This window comes from Carya illinoinensis, chromosome 1, assembly GCF_018687715.1.
Source record: "Carya illinoinensis cultivar Pawnee chromosome 1, C.illinoinensisPawnee_v1, whole genome shotgun sequence".
Lineage (NCBI taxonomy): Eukaryota > Viridiplantae > Streptophyta > Magnoliopsida > Fagales > Juglandaceae > Carya > Carya illinoinensis.
The window spans coordinates 11,777,052-11,794,022 of NC_056752.1; the positions used below are offsets into that span (position 1 = coordinate 11,777,052).

The following is a 16,971-nucleotide window of genomic DNA, read 5'->3' on the forward strand; positions in this document are numbered from 1 at the left end:
GTAAAATTAATTTTACTATAAAGTCAATCTGTATTACATAAAATCATGTTAATCTATGAATTTATTTGTATAAAATCTTGGCTGCAATAATACTATGTTTGGAATAATAGTATTGCTTAATTTTTTTTAAAAAAAAAATAAGTGAAACAAATGATTGAGAATATTTTTTACCATAAATAAAAAGAAAATAATATTTACAGTCATAAAATAATAAGTAATGATCGCAGAATATTTTTAAAAAATAAATAAATATAAAATTTAAATAAAAAATTTTTATAATAAATTTTATTCTATTTTAAAAAGATGATGCAAAGCTTAGTTACTCTTATAAGTAATTACTTTTGAAGAAGAAAAATGTATAGTCTCTGTGAATAGCATTGCTTGAATAGTAAGATTAGGTTCCCTGCGGAAGAAGCGTGCTATTCTCGTGAAAGAACAAAAACTTTCGGACATCAAACTGTAAATCCCCCATTAGATTGTACCCGAGTTTGTTGCACGCAGATTTTTTCCATCAAAAGTCACAAGAAAACCATTTTTCTCGGTTGACAAATTATGACTACGACTCAATACACGTTTTCATCGTCCTCATGACCCAAATCTCTCTCTGACCTTTCACGTCTCTCATTTTCAACGCACCACCCGTGCCTCACTCGATGCTGAAAACATTTACTCTGTTTATATTTGCGGGTTTTCTGTCGTCTGATTTCAATGTTTGTATCGGATTTCAAGCTTTTATAGTCTAATATTGGATGGGATGCTGAATGGGGTCTCTGGAATCCGGGATTCCATTGAAGAGAGACAACCTTTTCCGCTCTCACTCAGCTGGTAGAACCGAGCGACACCAGTTTTTACAGAGACCTAGATCGAGGTTCTCAAGGTTTTTGATTTTCAAGAAGCTAGATTACCTCCTATGGATATGTACTGTGACTGTGTTCCTCTTCTTAGTGGCGCTCTTCCAGATTTATCTTCCTGGTTCGGTGGTGGAGAAGACAGGGACTTCATTAGGAGAAGATATGGAACTTAGTTATGGGGATTTCAAGGTTTTGAAGGAAATGGGCGTGATTGATTTTGCGGAGGATGTTCGATTTGAGCCTACGAAGGTTTTGGAGAAGTTTCAGAAAGAAGCTAGAGCGGCGAATCATTATTTTTCTGCTTCCAACAGGACGGTACAGCGTTTTGGGTACAGAAAACCCCAACTTGCATTGGTCAGTATTCAACTGCTATCAGTAATACCGCAATGAAAAAAACTACCATCAAGAATATTTGTGGTTTCTTTCATCGTATTTCATTTTTTCTGCTTTATCATTTTGCGTGGTTGATATTCACTTGGAGGATGGCCTTTCTTGTTTGCCTATCTGTTTGATTTCATCTTCTACTTGAAGGTTTTTGCAGATCTGTTTGTTGATTCACAACAATTACTGATGGTGACAGTTGCCGCTGCTTTGCAGGAGATCGGCTACAAAATTCAGGTTGTTTACTTTCCATCAATTTTTTCTAGTATTTGCCAAAGGCCTGTGGCCGCATAACCCCCAGCCTCCAAAATGGGGGATTGGAATTCGAAACTCCCCTCCCGTATTTATAAAAAATAAAAATAAAAATAAAAATAAAAATAAAATTCTACTAGTTTTTTTTAGTATCTATACTTTTAGAATATGTTGAAGAAAGTAAAAAATATTTCTAGATATAACGCTTTTTTATCGATGGGATGACCACGAAATCGTTAAGTTACGGACGGACGTAGTGGGTAGCCAAGAGGTTTGTGAGAAACTTTTAAACAAATGTTACTGATGGCATTTGAGCTATAATGTAAATTATCATCCCAAAATTTCAAGTTTGCTTTGGCAACCGTTTTCCACCGTGTTTTATGTTGCTGTGCTTAGTATTCTGGCGTTCCTTGTCATCTCATCTTCCATTTGTAGGAGTCGATTGTTTTTCATTTTCTCTGTGGTTTTTTATTTTTTATTTTTTTTTTATTTTTTAAATTTAGTATTATTTTTTATTTTTTGTCTCTTACTGTATTCTGAGATCAGAAGGTGCATTTTTCCCCTCCTCTTCTATGCCTTACTCTTGTTTTCTATATATACTAAAGGAAGTTGTGAATCAAAATTTGGCAATTTTGGAGAGAGACAATGCTATAAAAGCTAAGTACGTGGTAGGCCTTTATAGATGGAGTGGGAAAATTTAAGGACTCAGATAATGGGAACTCTACTTGAGCCTCAGAGAGTTGAGTGATAGTGCTCCCATTCCCAATTCCTAAAGTGTGGACAATTTGGGAACTGTGGGTATGAGGACTCATATATATGTTTTATGGATGTTTATGACATTTGGATGGTTTAAATCGTTCCATGCCATTAAGTATATGCTCATATAGTCATATGCAATTTTCATCTTTTTTTTGTTCATAATTTTTTTTCCATCTTCGTTTGTAAAAAAAATTCTTTTTATCTTCTAAAGAACTTTTGATATCTTCTAAAGAATTATATCCAGCTAATTCAGCAGAAATGACTTGAAGTCCTTTCTTTCTTCTGTTTGTAACTGCAGAGTTGCCCATCTCCAAATTAGCTGAGTCGTGTGTTAGCTAAAAGCATTACCTTGAATTCTCTATTTCCAACAATATTATATAATGAGAAGTTTTGTCTTTACATAAATCTAACTTCCAATGATGGCATTTCATTTCTTATAATTTTGCAGGTCTTCTCACTTGAAGACGGTCCTGTTCGTGAGATTTGGAGAAAAATAGGAATTCCAATCACCATAATTCAAACATGTGTTAACATGCCGAGTTTTGTAGATTGGTTAAAGTATGTAACATATGTTGAACTTTGAAGATAATGTTTCATAAAATGGATTGTTTGGATTGAATCAAATTGAAGATCCTTTGGCTCCAATTCTTACAAGAACTAGTATGTAATATAATTAATCCAGAAAGACGAAAGGAAAACCAACTCTGTTCTAACTTACTAGATACTTAACACGTTGGCACTTTGTCAGTTTCTGTACATTTGGAATCTAGTTTGATGTGCCTCGGCAAACTATGTAATTTGATTTTATTTTTTCTTAATTGGCAATCAACTGAATATTTCCTTAATTTAGTTTCTTTTTATAGGTAAGAATAATTTATTGATCCACATCACATAATTAGGCATGGCCCAGGTACACAGGAAGTATACAAGAGATGAACCTAATTTATTTCCTTAATTTAGTCTCATGATTCTCATGCAAATAGAATTGATACTACATCCATTATGATTTATTTTATCTATAATGATACCCTAAACGTTTGGGGGATAAATGTGACTGCAGTGACTATGCAATTATAAATAAATACGGTCTCTGCAGTTTATTAAGTTTTTGCTTATGTCATTTTATTGGATCTGTTAAACTTTGGATACATATAACAAAATGTATATCTTTTGCAGCTATGATGGCATTCTTGTGAGCTCTTTTCAAGCCAAAGGTGTATTTTCATGGTAAAATAAGTTATTTTATTTTTATGTTTTTGGTGCAATGAACTTCCAATTTTTTAGTGTTACCTGAACTCTCTGGTCTCTTCTCTCCTGTACATTCTTCAGTGCAGAAATTAGTTTGTGGAACAGTTGGATCTGAAGACGCTGATTTGCTACCATTACCTTGAGTTTTTAAAAGCATGAAGAAACAAAGTGACAAAAGCACATTTAGATGAACAATTTCCAATAGACCATGTCTTATCTTCATCCTTAGTTTATTGGTTACTTATAAGAAAATCCTTTGTTTATAAGTTGCGTGCTGTTTCTGGTTCTCCACATTTTCGTGGCCTTGGTCATGAGGCATTGGCTGTGTGCTGAGCTGGAGAGATGTGTGAAGACCAGAGGTTCAAACATAGGCCAAGTGGACCTTAGATCATTTGGTTTAATGCCTCCCTTGGTTGTCAGAACAAGGGTGGCCGATGAAGATGGCATGGCATGGTGTTGCCTAAGGGGCGACTGTAATAATGGTCCTAACTCGGGCTTCTAATCTTTCAGGCCAACATCTCGAACCCATTTACCAATTTACCAACTTTGATTATGCTTTTAAATCCATTTACCAATTTAATCACTCTGATTATGCTCCATCTGACATCTATCTGTCTCTGATCTGTGCTTTTTTGGCTTCTTTAGTCATATATATATATTTTCTGAACATGTTGGCAATGCTTGGAATTCCTTCCATCAGCATAGTTATCTTATAATGAATAATTTTACTTCTATCAGTTTTGAGCAGGAACCTTTCAAGTCATTACCTCTTATATGGACCATCCATGAAAGATCGCTTGCTACTCGTTCAAGAAAATATATTTCAGATGGGCAGACTGGCATTTTGAGTGATTGGAAAAGAGTATTCAACCGTTCTACTGTTGTCGTCTTTCCAAACTATGTACTGCCGGTAATATGTAACAGAATATATATATATATATTTTTTAAAGGAGACTCATCAGAATCTTATATTAATGATTTGTCACACCCATTAGTTTTGGAAAGGTGCTTCACTGTATTCACTTAGGCCTGTTTGGGAAGTGAGATGATCTCATCTCATTTCGTCTCATCTCAAAACTTCATATAATTTTCTTTCCAAATATCACTCAAACACGAAAACATTTCAATTTCAAATTTTCAACTTTTTCATCTAATAATTACCTAATCATTGCAACTTTTCCAAACTTTCAAACAAAACACAAAAAATACAACTTTTTCAAGTTTCAAAACAAAAATAATATTAAAAAATTACATTATAACAATATTTTTATTTAACTTTTTCTCTCATTTCCAAAACTTAATAAAACATCTTAACTCAAATCATTTCACTACTATTCACAAACATTTCATTGCTATTCACAAAATTCTCATCTCATCTTATTACCAAAACATGCCCTTAGAATCTTCTATGTGCAACATTGACACTATTCTTGGTTTGTGTATTCCCTTTATATTAGTTTCTTTATCAATTGGGAAGGATTATATCTGAGTCAGGATATGTAGTTAATGTGCAATTTTATTATAATCCAATGAAAATCATGTTATGCTGAGTAAAAATGTTGCTGATGTCAACTTTATCGTTGCCTAATTGGTCACACTTTTAAAATAGGTGCTGAAGCTTCTACTATTTCTTGTGGTCTGATATATATATTTTTTTTCTCTCCTTTCAACAGATGATTTATGCCACATTTGATGTTGGAAACTTTTTTGTAATTCCTGGTTCTCCTGCTGAGGCGTGGGAAGCAGACACAGTAATGGCCTCACATAAAGATAACTTGCATTTCAGGATGGGTTATGAGCCTGAAGATGCTATTATAGCAATTGTGGGTAGCCAATTTTTGTACAGAAGTTTGTGGCTGGAGCATGCAGTCATTTTACAGGCTTTATTACCAGTTGTTTTGGAGTTCCCATTAGATAATAGTTCCAATTCTCAGCTCAAAATCATTGTTCTGAGTGGGGATTCAACAAGTAACTATGGTGCAGTTATTGAGGTACATATCTGCAGAAATGTGGTTCTATCTACTTGTGGATATATTATTTTAAGCTTCTTATTAGTTATCTGGTTGTCCTTAGGAAATTGCTCTAAAATTGAAATATCAAAGTGGCATTGTGAAGCATAAAGCTCTTGATGTCGATGCAGACAATGTTTTAAGCATGGCTGATCTTGTAATATATGGATCCTTCCTTGAAGAGCAGTCTTTTCCAGACATCTTGATGAAAGCTATGTGCTTCGAGAAGCCAATCATTGCCCCCGATCTATCCATGATAATAAAATATGTATGGTTCTAAATACTTATCTCTTCTCTTCACACACCAATCCTAACCAGCAAGATGCTCCAGAGAAACTGAGTATGCTATGAAGTATAAACAACAGAAGTTTCATGCCGGGGAAATTCATTCATAATCTTCGTTCAACTCAGCAAATTCCCATCCCCAATACTTGAGGCGGGCATGGAAATCCTGTTTAGCCATTGAAATTTTATTTCCCATATAGTGCCAAATGTACTATTAAGTGTTGACATGCCCAAAATTGTTTTATACCAAAATAATTTTCTATCTTGTGCATGCATCTATCTAGTTGACTTGGAGACTTCGGCAAAGGTCCTCCTAGATCTAAAGTTTATTCAACTACTAGAACTCACCTTGAATTGTTTATCTTAAGATCGGGTGAGCCTGTCTAGCAGTTGTATAGTTTTTTAAAGAAGGAATCCCATAGGGAGGAGCTAACTAAAATGTGGCTTTTAATTTTTCATCTATTGTGTATGCTAGATTGATTGCTTCTATGGCACCTCAAACACTGCCCATCTTATTATTCTTGTTTCGTAGTGAAAACACCTGCCCATCTTATTATTATTATTATTATTATTATTATTACTATTATTATTATTTTCTAATGAAACAACTAACTTATTGGCAACAATAACTCAGGTTGATGACAGGGTGAATGGCTATCTTTTCCCTAAGGAGAATACTAAGGTTCTGACACAAATGATAAGGCAAGTGTTCTTGAAAGGAAAAATATCACCACTGGCTCGCAATATTGCCTCAATAGGAAGAAGCACTGCAAGAAACCTGATGGTTTTGGAAACTGTTGAGGGTTATGCTTCACTCCTTCTCAAGGTTCTCAAGCTCCCATCAGAAGTTGCTTCTCCTGGGGATGTTGCAGAAATCCCTCCCAAATTCAAGGAAAAATGGCAGTGGCATTTGTTTGAAGTAGCATCAAATTTGACATATTCAACAGACAGAACTTTGAGAAGTCACACATTTTTAGACAAGTTTGAGCAGCACTGGAACCACACTCAAAGAGAGAGATTTGGAGATGCAAAAGCTGCTAATGAATTGTTTGTTTATAATATATGGGAGGAAGAGAAACAAATTGCGATGGCTAATGCCAGAAAAGGAAGAGAAGAAGAAGAGGTAAATGATGAGTGGGACAAACGTAATTTATGTAAAATGTAGAATGAAATATTTTGGTGACCCTGACAATATTTTGGGTTTTTTTTTTTTTTTTTTCCTGTGTACTTGGACTATGCCTATTTACTTGCCTCAATAAATCTTTTCTTACCTATATAAAAAAAAAAAAATTTGGGTTTTTGTATAAAAACACACCTTATGTGGACTTTGATGCAGATAAAGGGCAGAACTGATCAGTCTTATGGAACCTGGGAGGAAGTATATCGAAGTGCAAAAAAGGCTGATAGATCTAAGAACGATTTGCATGAAAGGGAGGAAGGGGAGCTTGTAAGGACTGGTCAACCGCTGTGCATTTACGAACCTTACTTTGGGGAGGGTACCTGGCCTTTCCTACACATTTCTTCCCTTTATCGTGGGATCGGGCTGGTAAGTTACTAAACTATTTCACCACCTTTGTCTTCATAATAAAGACATAGTTGCAGTTTGAATATTGTAATATTTATATAAATATGAAATTACATTACTCTTTATCCCAAAGGTATGTCAATCTTAGAAACGATATGCCAGGGAAAAAACTGTCTGTTTATTCCTATAATCAATGGGGCAGGTTTTCCTCCATATGGTCTCTTTTGTTGTTGGTGATATTATATGTACCTTGTTTAGCAGTATACCATTCACCGTTCAGTATGGGGTGTTAATATCTGCTGACTATTTTAAAATGATATCTTTATTTTGTTAATTTCTATGCACCACCAATAGTTGGGCTTTTGATCAATAAAATCTTGTTTGCCAATCAAAAAAAAAAAAACTGTGCGCCAAGAAAGATTGATAATCAACAACTTATGGGTAGTTAAATAACTAAATTTCATTCTTGTTTTCTGTTGATTATTTTGGTGAGTTTTAAAGAGGACTGCAGTTCATTATGCTATGCCTCATCATGGAGGTTGTTGGTTTAATGGTGCTCTTCATCTCATATGTGCTTCTGAAACTCTTGCTAGACAACCCTCTGCAGTATGCACACTTGATTTTGAGTTGGGTCCATTGTGCATGGTCAGTTGTTTTGGTATTCTTGTTCTTGTGTATGTTTTTCTGGGAACCTTTATTCTGTACCCAGGCATGCATTAGTGCTTATCTATTAGTTATTGTGCTAGTTTCTTTTAAGTTGGAATTTGGATGAGATGAGCTATACTATCTTCAATCTCATGTGGATACATGGAACGGGTACTTGCAGTCCACTAAAGGCCGGAGACCTAGGGCAGAAGATATTGATGCACCCTCTCGTCTGCCACTTCTGAATAAGCCTTACTATCGAGATATACTTGGTGAATATGGAGCCTTTTTTGCAATTGCAAATTCAATTGACCGTGTACACAAGAATGCTTGGATTGGGTTTCAGTCTTGGAGAGCAACAGCAAGCAAGGTATGTGGTTGCTCTTTGTATTGCTTTTTCCAAGGCCTTTGTTTCTTGAATCTGCTTTGGCCCTCATCCCGTTTGAAGCCAAAATAAGAGTGTGATGATGTTGTGGGGCCTTGTGAGAAGATGGCACTTGGCTTTATTGCAACAAGCATATCGCAACCATTGAACCAATAGGTCTTATAAACAGGAATTTGGATCACTTGAAGTCAAATAAAGCTAGATTGGTATTCATATTAAAATTCCATATGGCTAAAACGTGAAACTCTTTTTGATTGGGGATGGTTGAATATGTATCCCTAGTATATTTATTACTCAAGCTTTGTAATCATTTATGCCTACTAAATACATACAATTTCTTTTTTTAAATTTTGAACTTTGATAACATTTTTGAAACAGAGAAAAGTGAAAACAACAAAATTGTGTAAGAAGCAGAATCTTTTTGTGTTGAGAGAATGAATACACTAGGTGTATTGAACACCCAACTTTTTGGGTTTGTTTTATTTGTTGATGGCTAAAAACTCCAAATTTCTTAGATAATCTGGGCTTGGATGCAAAACAAAGAAAAGCGATTACTCAAACAAAAGCAATGAAGTAGTTTTTTGTTATTGCTTGTTAATCCTGCTTTATATCTCATGTGGGGACTTAAACAGGCGTCTTTGTCTAGAATTGCTGAAAATGCACTGTTAGATGCTATCCAATCACGGAGGCATGGGGATGCACTGTACTTTTGGGCACGCTTGGATTTGGATCCACGAAACCCTTTCCAGCTGGACTTTTGGTCATTCTGTGATGCTATAAATGCTGGAAATTGCAAGTATGAGAGACTGAAAATCTGTGAGATGAATTTTGTAATATATAAAGAATGTTGCATATATTCATTCTCATACCCCATCCCCCCATTTCTCTCTGTAGTTTAACTTATAACCTGATTTTCTCCATGTTGCTTGCAATGAAAGGTTTGCATTTTCTGAGGCTCTTAAGAGGATGTATGGCATAAAGCACGATTTAGATTCTTTACCATCCATGCCTGTAGATGGCGGTACATGGTCTGTCATGCATAGCTGGGCTTTGCCAACTAGGTCCTTCCTAGAATTTGTGATGTTTTCTAGGTATGAACCATTAAACAACTTGGTTTTTCTAGCATTTGAGGTTTATTTCACTTTTTAACCCTTTGATATGAACTCGTGCAGAATGTTTGTAGATGCCTTGGATGCTCATATGTATGATGAGCACCATTCAAGTGGATTCTGTTATCTGAGTTTGTCCAAAGTAACTTTCTTACTTCAATAATATATAATTTTTATGACATGTTTTCTGTCAACAAGTTATATATCAAACTGCTTTTAAGTTTGTAGTCAAATTGAAGTTATGATAGATCAACAACTTGATTATTAGGTCATTGGTTATTGAGTATGTTCTTGTTTGAACGTCCTTGGGGAAGTCAGGAACCATATGGTAATGGAATGAAACTAGAAGCTTCTTCAAAATACGAATATAAAAAAATTATGTTCTATTGAGTTATGGTTACTGAATTGTATGGTGTCCTTATACATAGTCATAATTAGATTAGTTTTGGAGGATTAACTGTTTGGGATGAATATTGATATATTTGATCAATCTCCTGTGAAGCGATATGAAAGACACCATTATATAGGCATGTGCGTTTTGTTAGTAATTGGAATGATCTCTTTTCTTGGCTTCTGGATGCGCTAATCACTGGCACCTAAAGTTAAGGGGCAAAAGATACGGAAATTATTTATTCTCTAGAATCAATTAATTGTACGGATGGATACTTTAAGTCCTAGTCTTCCAAATTATTTGGCTGGTAACTCAGGTTACCTGTGCATTTTGTGGGTACCGAGTCTTCCAAATTATATGGCTGGTAATGCAGGTATTTGCATTTTGTGGCTATTGAATGAATGAATTTACAAGTTACAATATGCAGGATAAACATTGCTACTCACGGATTCTTGAGCTGCTTATAAATGTTTGGGCATACCACAGTGCAAGGAGGATGATGTATGTGAACCCCAAGACAGGTCAGATGCAGGAACACCATAGATTTAAAAGTCGTAAAGGTCAAATGTGGATTGGATGGTTCTCATTCGCCACGCTAAAGAGCATGGATGAGGATATGGCAGAGGAAGCAGATATTGAGAACCGTACTAGACGGTGGTTGTGGCCATCGACTGGTGAGGTCTTCTGGCAAGGTGTGTATGAGCGAGAACGGGCTTTACGACATCAGCAAAAAGAAACTAGGAAGCGAAAGAGTAAGGAAAAGATTGATAGAATGAGGAAGCGAACCCACCAAAAAGAAATAGGGAAGTATGTGAAGCCCTTACCGGAATCAAACTCGACTATGTTTAGGTAAAGATTACAAGTCATGGGGTTTTGGCATCATTCAAAGTAGTGTAAGTTGAAATTCCTCTCATTTTTTAACCCAATATATCTTTTTCATTTTGTAATTTTTTGCTTGAAGGATGCATAAGTTTGTATTTTGCATGAGGGTTTTGTATGCAAAATTGCATCCTTCTGGTCATCTTTTGTCTGATGCATAAACTGTAGGTTCACTTGTTCGCCTTTTCTTATCCCACTTGTTCAAAAGACAATACATTCTTTGAAAGAAAAAAAGAAAATGGAGACGCTCGGATATTTCTGACCATCAAGCACTCTTTTACTGTTGCCGTTGGTGAATGATCAGATACTTATCCACCGTGTTCGCATACAAGGGTACAAGGATAATCCATCTCTTACACCTTTTGTCATCTTTTCCATTGAATCAAGTTGCCATTGATTTTGGTGATAGGGAATGCATTATTGTTGACTCTGTATATGCGAACATAATGAGCTTGGAGGAAGCATAGTGCATTGATGTTGATTGTCATACCTCTCAACACTTTGTTAGTAACGATTCTTAAATATTTACTGATTTGAAAGAGGAACCTGGCATGGCACGTGCGATGAGAACCAGGTTTTTTTGGGAGCAAGAGGCTTTACAGAAATTCACAAGCACTTAATTTTTTTTTTTTTTGTAATTTTTATTTTAAAAGAATTGTAAGTGTATCATTACTCTATTTTCTCTTGACAATAGATATAACTCACTTAATTTCGATAATTAATTCCCTTTTTCTACTGTTTTAATTCCATCTTCTCCAACATCTATAATTAACTTTTGTTAAATGAGTTATATGCTTTTAGGTAAAGCATAATACCCTTATTCCTCCTATATCTCTATATAATTTCCACTCATTTCGTAAACGTTTTCTTTCAGCCATTTGAATTCTGAATAATGGTGATTTTTTTTCTATTATTTGACGAAGAACAATGATCCTTTCAGGTGTCATCTTTGTCTGAGCGCACCATTCTAAAGAAAATTCAGAATATCTAACTGAACTTTATTATTAACGTTACTCCCATAAATCGACAAAAGATCGCATCCTATCCTCAGGACCCATTACGTCGACAGAAATCATTTTTTCACGGACGTTAAACGTTTGGTGCATCCATCACGAATGAAAAGGGTCAAGTTCGTATGACTGAATATGAATTAATAATGTCAATTCTTCTCCTACAATACCCAAAAAATTACAGATAAAAAAGAGAACTGGCCTGGACTTATATAATATCGCGAGAGAATCCAAAATTACATGCATCAAAATCTGTAATCACCCATTTAAGCAGAACAGAACCCAAGTCTTCCCAATGTTGAAGGATGATATTTCAGTCATCAATATCTTGGAGCTGCACCAGACACCAGAATGACTCTCAGAAAATATTACTCCAAAAAAGAGGAAAAACAGCAAGAATTCTTTGAATATATAGAATATATAAAGAATATATAGAATATATATATATATATATATATTCTATATATTCAAAGGGGGCGGGAGGCAAAGCCTATCATTTCTCATATAATTAATTCTTCCGACCAATTTATAGAAATAGGTCAAAATTAGCCTACCTCCACCAATTGTTGCTTCAGGCAACCGCTCTATCGAGTACCTGTGCTTTGTGATGTACATGATTGGTACACCAGGAATCTGCCAGCAAACAAGTAACCTTATAATTTATATACCAGAATCCAGTTCCAAGAACTAAAGAGCCAAGCCATTATTAATTGATCATACCTTTCGGATCCTTCGCTTCAAATCTCGATCACAAGTGGCAACAATGTAGCATTTATGCTGTTTTCAACACATTGTTTCAAGAATGTTGCAAGAAAATAAATAGTGCTAAATGCAACAAAACAAATTGATAATTCACTCAGGTGCATTGTTTTCAAAGAACATTGATTTGGTACAAATTACTAATATGCCAAATGATATCAGCTACAACACAAGAAATTCAAGTCGAGAAATAGATAATGTTATATGCATGAAATCAGGTAAAGAAATATCTCCATCCCAAGGCCACTATATACTCTGTTAAACAGTTTTAATACAAACATTGAAGTGATGGAGAACAAGACATATGGTGAAGGTTAAATTCTGGAATGATAACATGCATCATCATCATTCAAAAATACAGTATAAACTTGCATCTTATTGTATGGATTTCACCTATATATGTTTTTTTACAAGTAACTGCATAAAAACAGAAACAAATTTATCCAAATCTGCAATAAAGATTGAGCCACATAAATTTTAACTCTTATCTCCAAGGATTTGCAGAGCCACATGAATTTTTTAATAAGTAATTCACCTATATTTAAAGTAGTTAAGTAAATAGTTGAAAACGGTTAACTATGGATGCCTTGATGCAAATTTCAAAAATGTGGAAAAATTGATCACTCGCTCCACTAAAAACAGGTAATGCACATAAGAAATTCAGCATTAAATTAGTTCAAGTCATACCTCAGTAACTCTCTCAACAATACAGTCATCAGCATAGGTCCCTTTGTGAGTACAAATTAGTCTATGAAAACGAGGATCCTTAGCAATCCTGTCAAGAGAGAAAGAGGTGGGAGGAGAGGGCGTTAAAACTCAATAGCTGAGTCACAAGTAATAAGTGGATACAGGGAGATTAGCAAAACTAATTACTCGTAGAAGAACACTAATGCACTAGTTGTCGGCTCATATTATGCATAACTATTACTATTGCTATAATAACAGTTAAAAAAAGACTGAGATATAAGCTACTTAGTGCCTTTTCATTTTGGTAGAATAATTTCCTCTTTCCAAATGAGAAAAAAACTATTATTATAATAACAGTTTATAAAGAGATCCACAGCTAATCCAATTCTTACACACACACACACACACACACACACTAACACATGCATCCAACAATCTTGAATGGTTGAACCTCTATATACCAGTATTGAAGAAAGGAATATGAACAACCACTAGAAAAAAAATCTATTGGGAAAATTTTCAGAGTACAAAAACACAACGAAGGATACCTCAAAGCAACTCGATATTTTTGACCAAGCTTCTCCAGTTCTGCCATCACACAATCCGTGATGCAAGGAGTGCCTTCAGCCCAAACGGTAGATAGGATTAATACAAATAAATAAAAGAAAAACCGATATTTTTTTTATCACTCAAGGATTATCAAAGATATCTAGAAAACCAAGAGTTATATTTTCAAGGTTAATATTGTATACAAGATGAGACATCACCAACTGTCTGCAAAGCAAATGTGACATGGCACTCAATCCTTGGTATAAACCACATTCACAACAATGTTGAACTTAAGATACCTCATCAACACAGAAGAATTCTTGCGTCAAACGTAAAAACTAATGGAATGACTAACAATCTGGAATTGAAAAAACAAGTGATTCTAAACTCACATTTTGCATATAAGCAGTCCATCATTCCCTTCTCCAGGTCCAACTACAAAACAAAAAAAGTAAATCGAGCAAGTTAAGATTAGAAGTAGAACTGCTGTGTCAACGTACAACAAATTATTATCCTTCCAGAATTCATCCAACAAATACATTACTGGACAAGAACGCTCTACATAGTTGAGAAGCAATTCAATTTCATCACAAGGTTTTTGACGATTCTCAAAGTCTGCATATCTCAGCCTAATCCGCCGATGATAAAAACAACTAACTCAAAACGAGAACACTAACAATCACTTACTTTATTCTGAATAGAGAAATTGATGAAGTTGGTATCTATCAGAACCCGATACGGCGGTCCTAACGAGGTGTTGTAATTGAAGAAAAGCGCCGACGACACCTTTGGCCTAAATGACATTGAAAAATAACACTTTAGAAAAAGGTAAATCCTTATTGATTCCAGAGGATTACACCCACGAAAAAAAAAAAAAAAAAGAACTTTCACAAAATCTGGGAATTTCTTGAAACTCAAAAGAAAGACAAATAAATCACGTCGATTAACGGTTAAAAAAAAGCTTACACATTTCTTGGGAGCTTTTTCTCGCTGCCATCTTTCTTTTTTGGGTCCAGAACCTGTTGTTTGTAACTGAACCCAATACATAGAACAAAAATTACGACAAACTACGAGACTCATAATAAAAAGCTTTCAAACGAAGTCGACAGAGGAAATCTATACCATTTGAAGGAACAAGAAAAATAAGAATTGAGGCTTACTTTTTAATGGCTTTTTGGGTTATGAGCTTTTTCATGACTGCAAATTTAGGACCTTTCTTTGCTTTCCCCATCTCTTTGATTGCACAGCGAAAGAACGTAAGATATAGATATTCCTACTCCGAACGAAAGAGTGTTAGGGACCCGCTGGCGGCAGGAGGATCGATGAGCAGAGGCGACGGGGATGCCCTAGGTATTCTGGGTTTGATACCAAATAATGAAGGCTGGGTTTGATACGGTGGGATGAAGGACGGAACTGGAGTCACGAAGTAAAGTGAAGTGAATCTGTTAGACAACTAGCCACGACGTCGTTTAAGTTGTTGATGAGGAACTAAACGCAGCGTGCAGCGTGCCAGAGACGGAAAGGAGCACCTTATAGACGTAAATAAAACACGGCGTTTCATTTGTATGAAACGCAGAGTTTAATGGGCTGTCCTCTCTAGCTTTTGTTTTTGTCATGCACTGTTATTTTATCATTTTCATTTCCATGCGAGACAATTCTGTTAGTAGCAGTACCATATATAGGGAAGATGACAAACCAAGAAAAGACAAGAAGAAATCAAATATTCTAGACTGAATTGGGAGGTTGAGTTGCCTCGAACAGACCCATGGCTACTCTTTGAAAGAATGAAAGTTTCCCTATTTTCTTTTCAGCTTCACGTTCTTGTTCCTGGATATTTGCATTTCCTTTTTCTGAATCACAGTCAAATACCAGCTTCTCCATCAAGAGCCTAACAAAGAGTTCCCCCCAGTTGGTGATTTAGATTGATTGGCAAACGAGATAGAGAGCCATCAAAACCGATGAAGACGGAAGCGCGGCGACGGGGGCAGAGAGGAGTCCAGTAGTTCGAGTGAATGTAGGTATAATCTCTCCCACTTTAGGTTTTTTTTTTTTTTTTTTTTGAAGTAAAAATAATATTGTTTTATGTTATAAAAATGAGGAGTTTTTTTAAATATAAGTCCATACATTACATATCATAATTTTTTTTAAGATTTTTTTTTTTTAACTAATTGAATTCTTTTACTGTTTATCCATATATCAAATATTTAATAAAAGTAAAAAAATAAAATATGCAAATAATCTAAACCCAAAAAATAAAAATAATTTGAAAAGATTTTAAGACCAAATATATAAGAGAAATACACAGTCGGATTTAACAAAAACAACTTACAAATTATTATGACAAGCCTATAATCCGCACAATGCACGAACCGTTATTTATGTTTAATTTTATAAATCTAAATAGTTTATTATGCATAATTTATTGTTATATGAAAATTATGAATAATAATGAAATGATTTATTAATAATAATGAAATAGTTTGAGTTAAGATATGTAAGTTAAGATAGTAGAATAGATTTCCTATCCTTCAAAATCATGAAACTACAACCACTTATTTTTTCTTCCAAACTCTTTCCGTTTTTTGGTTTAAAAAATCAGATTTTTTAATAGAGTTTTGGAAAGGATCATGCTACGGCTATCGCTCCCAACTCCTGCTGGAAGCCACCGTTAGTGTAAAATTTATTTATTTATTTTTCACATTTTTTTGATATATTTTTTTAACACTATTAAATATTTTTTTTTAAAAAAAATTCACAACATCATTCAAAAATACTTTCTTAATTATTAAGTAAAAAAATAAAAAAATAATTTTTTTTTTGCAGCGGTGGCTCCCAGCAGGAGTTAGGAGCGGGATGCATAGCATTTTCCTTTTGGAAAACACATCATTTGGCTACAACCACTTATTTTTTCTTCCAAAAATTCTCCCCTTTTTTATTTAAAAAATCATATTTTTTAACATGGTATTGAAAACATGTGATTGGTTACTTCTTGATTATTGGCCCATGAATCCATAGAAGAATCATCTCCATTGGAATCTATTTGCTATATTTCAAAATCGTGGAAGTACAACTACTTATTTTTTCTTCCAAAATGTTTCTCTTTCTTGGTTTAAAAAATCAGATTTTATATCAGAGTTTTGGAAAACATGTCATTCGGTTACTTCCTGATTGAAATTTATTTGCTATCCTTCAATGCCATATGACATAACGGTAACTTGATTTTTAACAAATACAAAAGAATGTAAAT

The 16,971-nt window shown here is 34.6% G+C and overlaps 2 protein-coding genes across 5 annotated transcripts; one reads left to right on the forward strand and one right to left on the reverse strand.

Annotated features, from left to right (window-relative positions):
- Window positions 1-356: 356 nt before the first annotated feature.
- Window positions 357-10,984, forward strand: LOC122310671. 4 transcript variants are annotated; one of them, XM_043124771.1, is made up of 14 exons: window positions 358-1,205; window positions 1,383-1,469; window positions 2,692-2,801; window positions 3,420-3,470; window positions 4,230-4,401; window positions 5,165-5,482; window positions 5,565-5,768; window positions 6,420-6,908; window positions 7,122-7,331; window positions 8,137-8,325; window positions 8,973-9,136; window positions 9,279-9,431; window positions 9,513-9,591; window positions 10,268-10,984. In XM_043124771.1, exons 1-14 carry the CDS (start codon window positions 762-764, stop codon window positions 10,691-10,693), a joined length of 3,096 nt encoding a protein of 1,031 aa, XP_042980705.1. In that variant the 5' UTR covers window positions 358-761; the 3' UTR covers window positions 10,694-10,984. The 4 variants fall into 4 exon arrangements, 3 of the variants coding, with proteins under 3 accessions (XP_042980705.1, XP_042980710.1, XP_042980719.1); XM_043124785.1 differs by having other exon boundaries at window positions 1,062-1,205; window positions 1,393-1,469; XR_006242657.1 differs by lacking the exon at window positions 10,268-10,984 and having other exon boundaries at window positions 357-1,205; window positions 8,973-9,156; window positions 9,513-9,592.
- An 851-nt stretch (window positions 10,985-11,835) lies between these two features.
- LOC122310687 (rRNA-processing protein FCF1 homolog) lies at window positions 11,836-15,145 on the reverse strand. Its single transcript, XM_043124798.1, has 9 exons — window positions 14,885-15,145; window positions 14,691-14,756; window positions 14,412-14,517; window positions 14,117-14,159; window positions 13,724-13,796; window positions 13,176-13,263; window positions 12,450-12,506; window positions 12,284-12,362; window positions 11,836-12,063 (listed from the first exon to the last, which is right to left on the reverse strand). The coding sequence occupies exons 1-9, from the start codon at window positions 14,953-14,955 to the stop codon at window positions 12,050-12,052; spliced, it is 597 nt and encodes a 198-aa protein (XP_042980732.1). The 5' UTR covers window positions 14,956-15,145; the 3' UTR covers window positions 11,836-12,049.
- Between the last annotated feature and the right edge of the window lie 1,826 nt (window positions 15,146-16,971).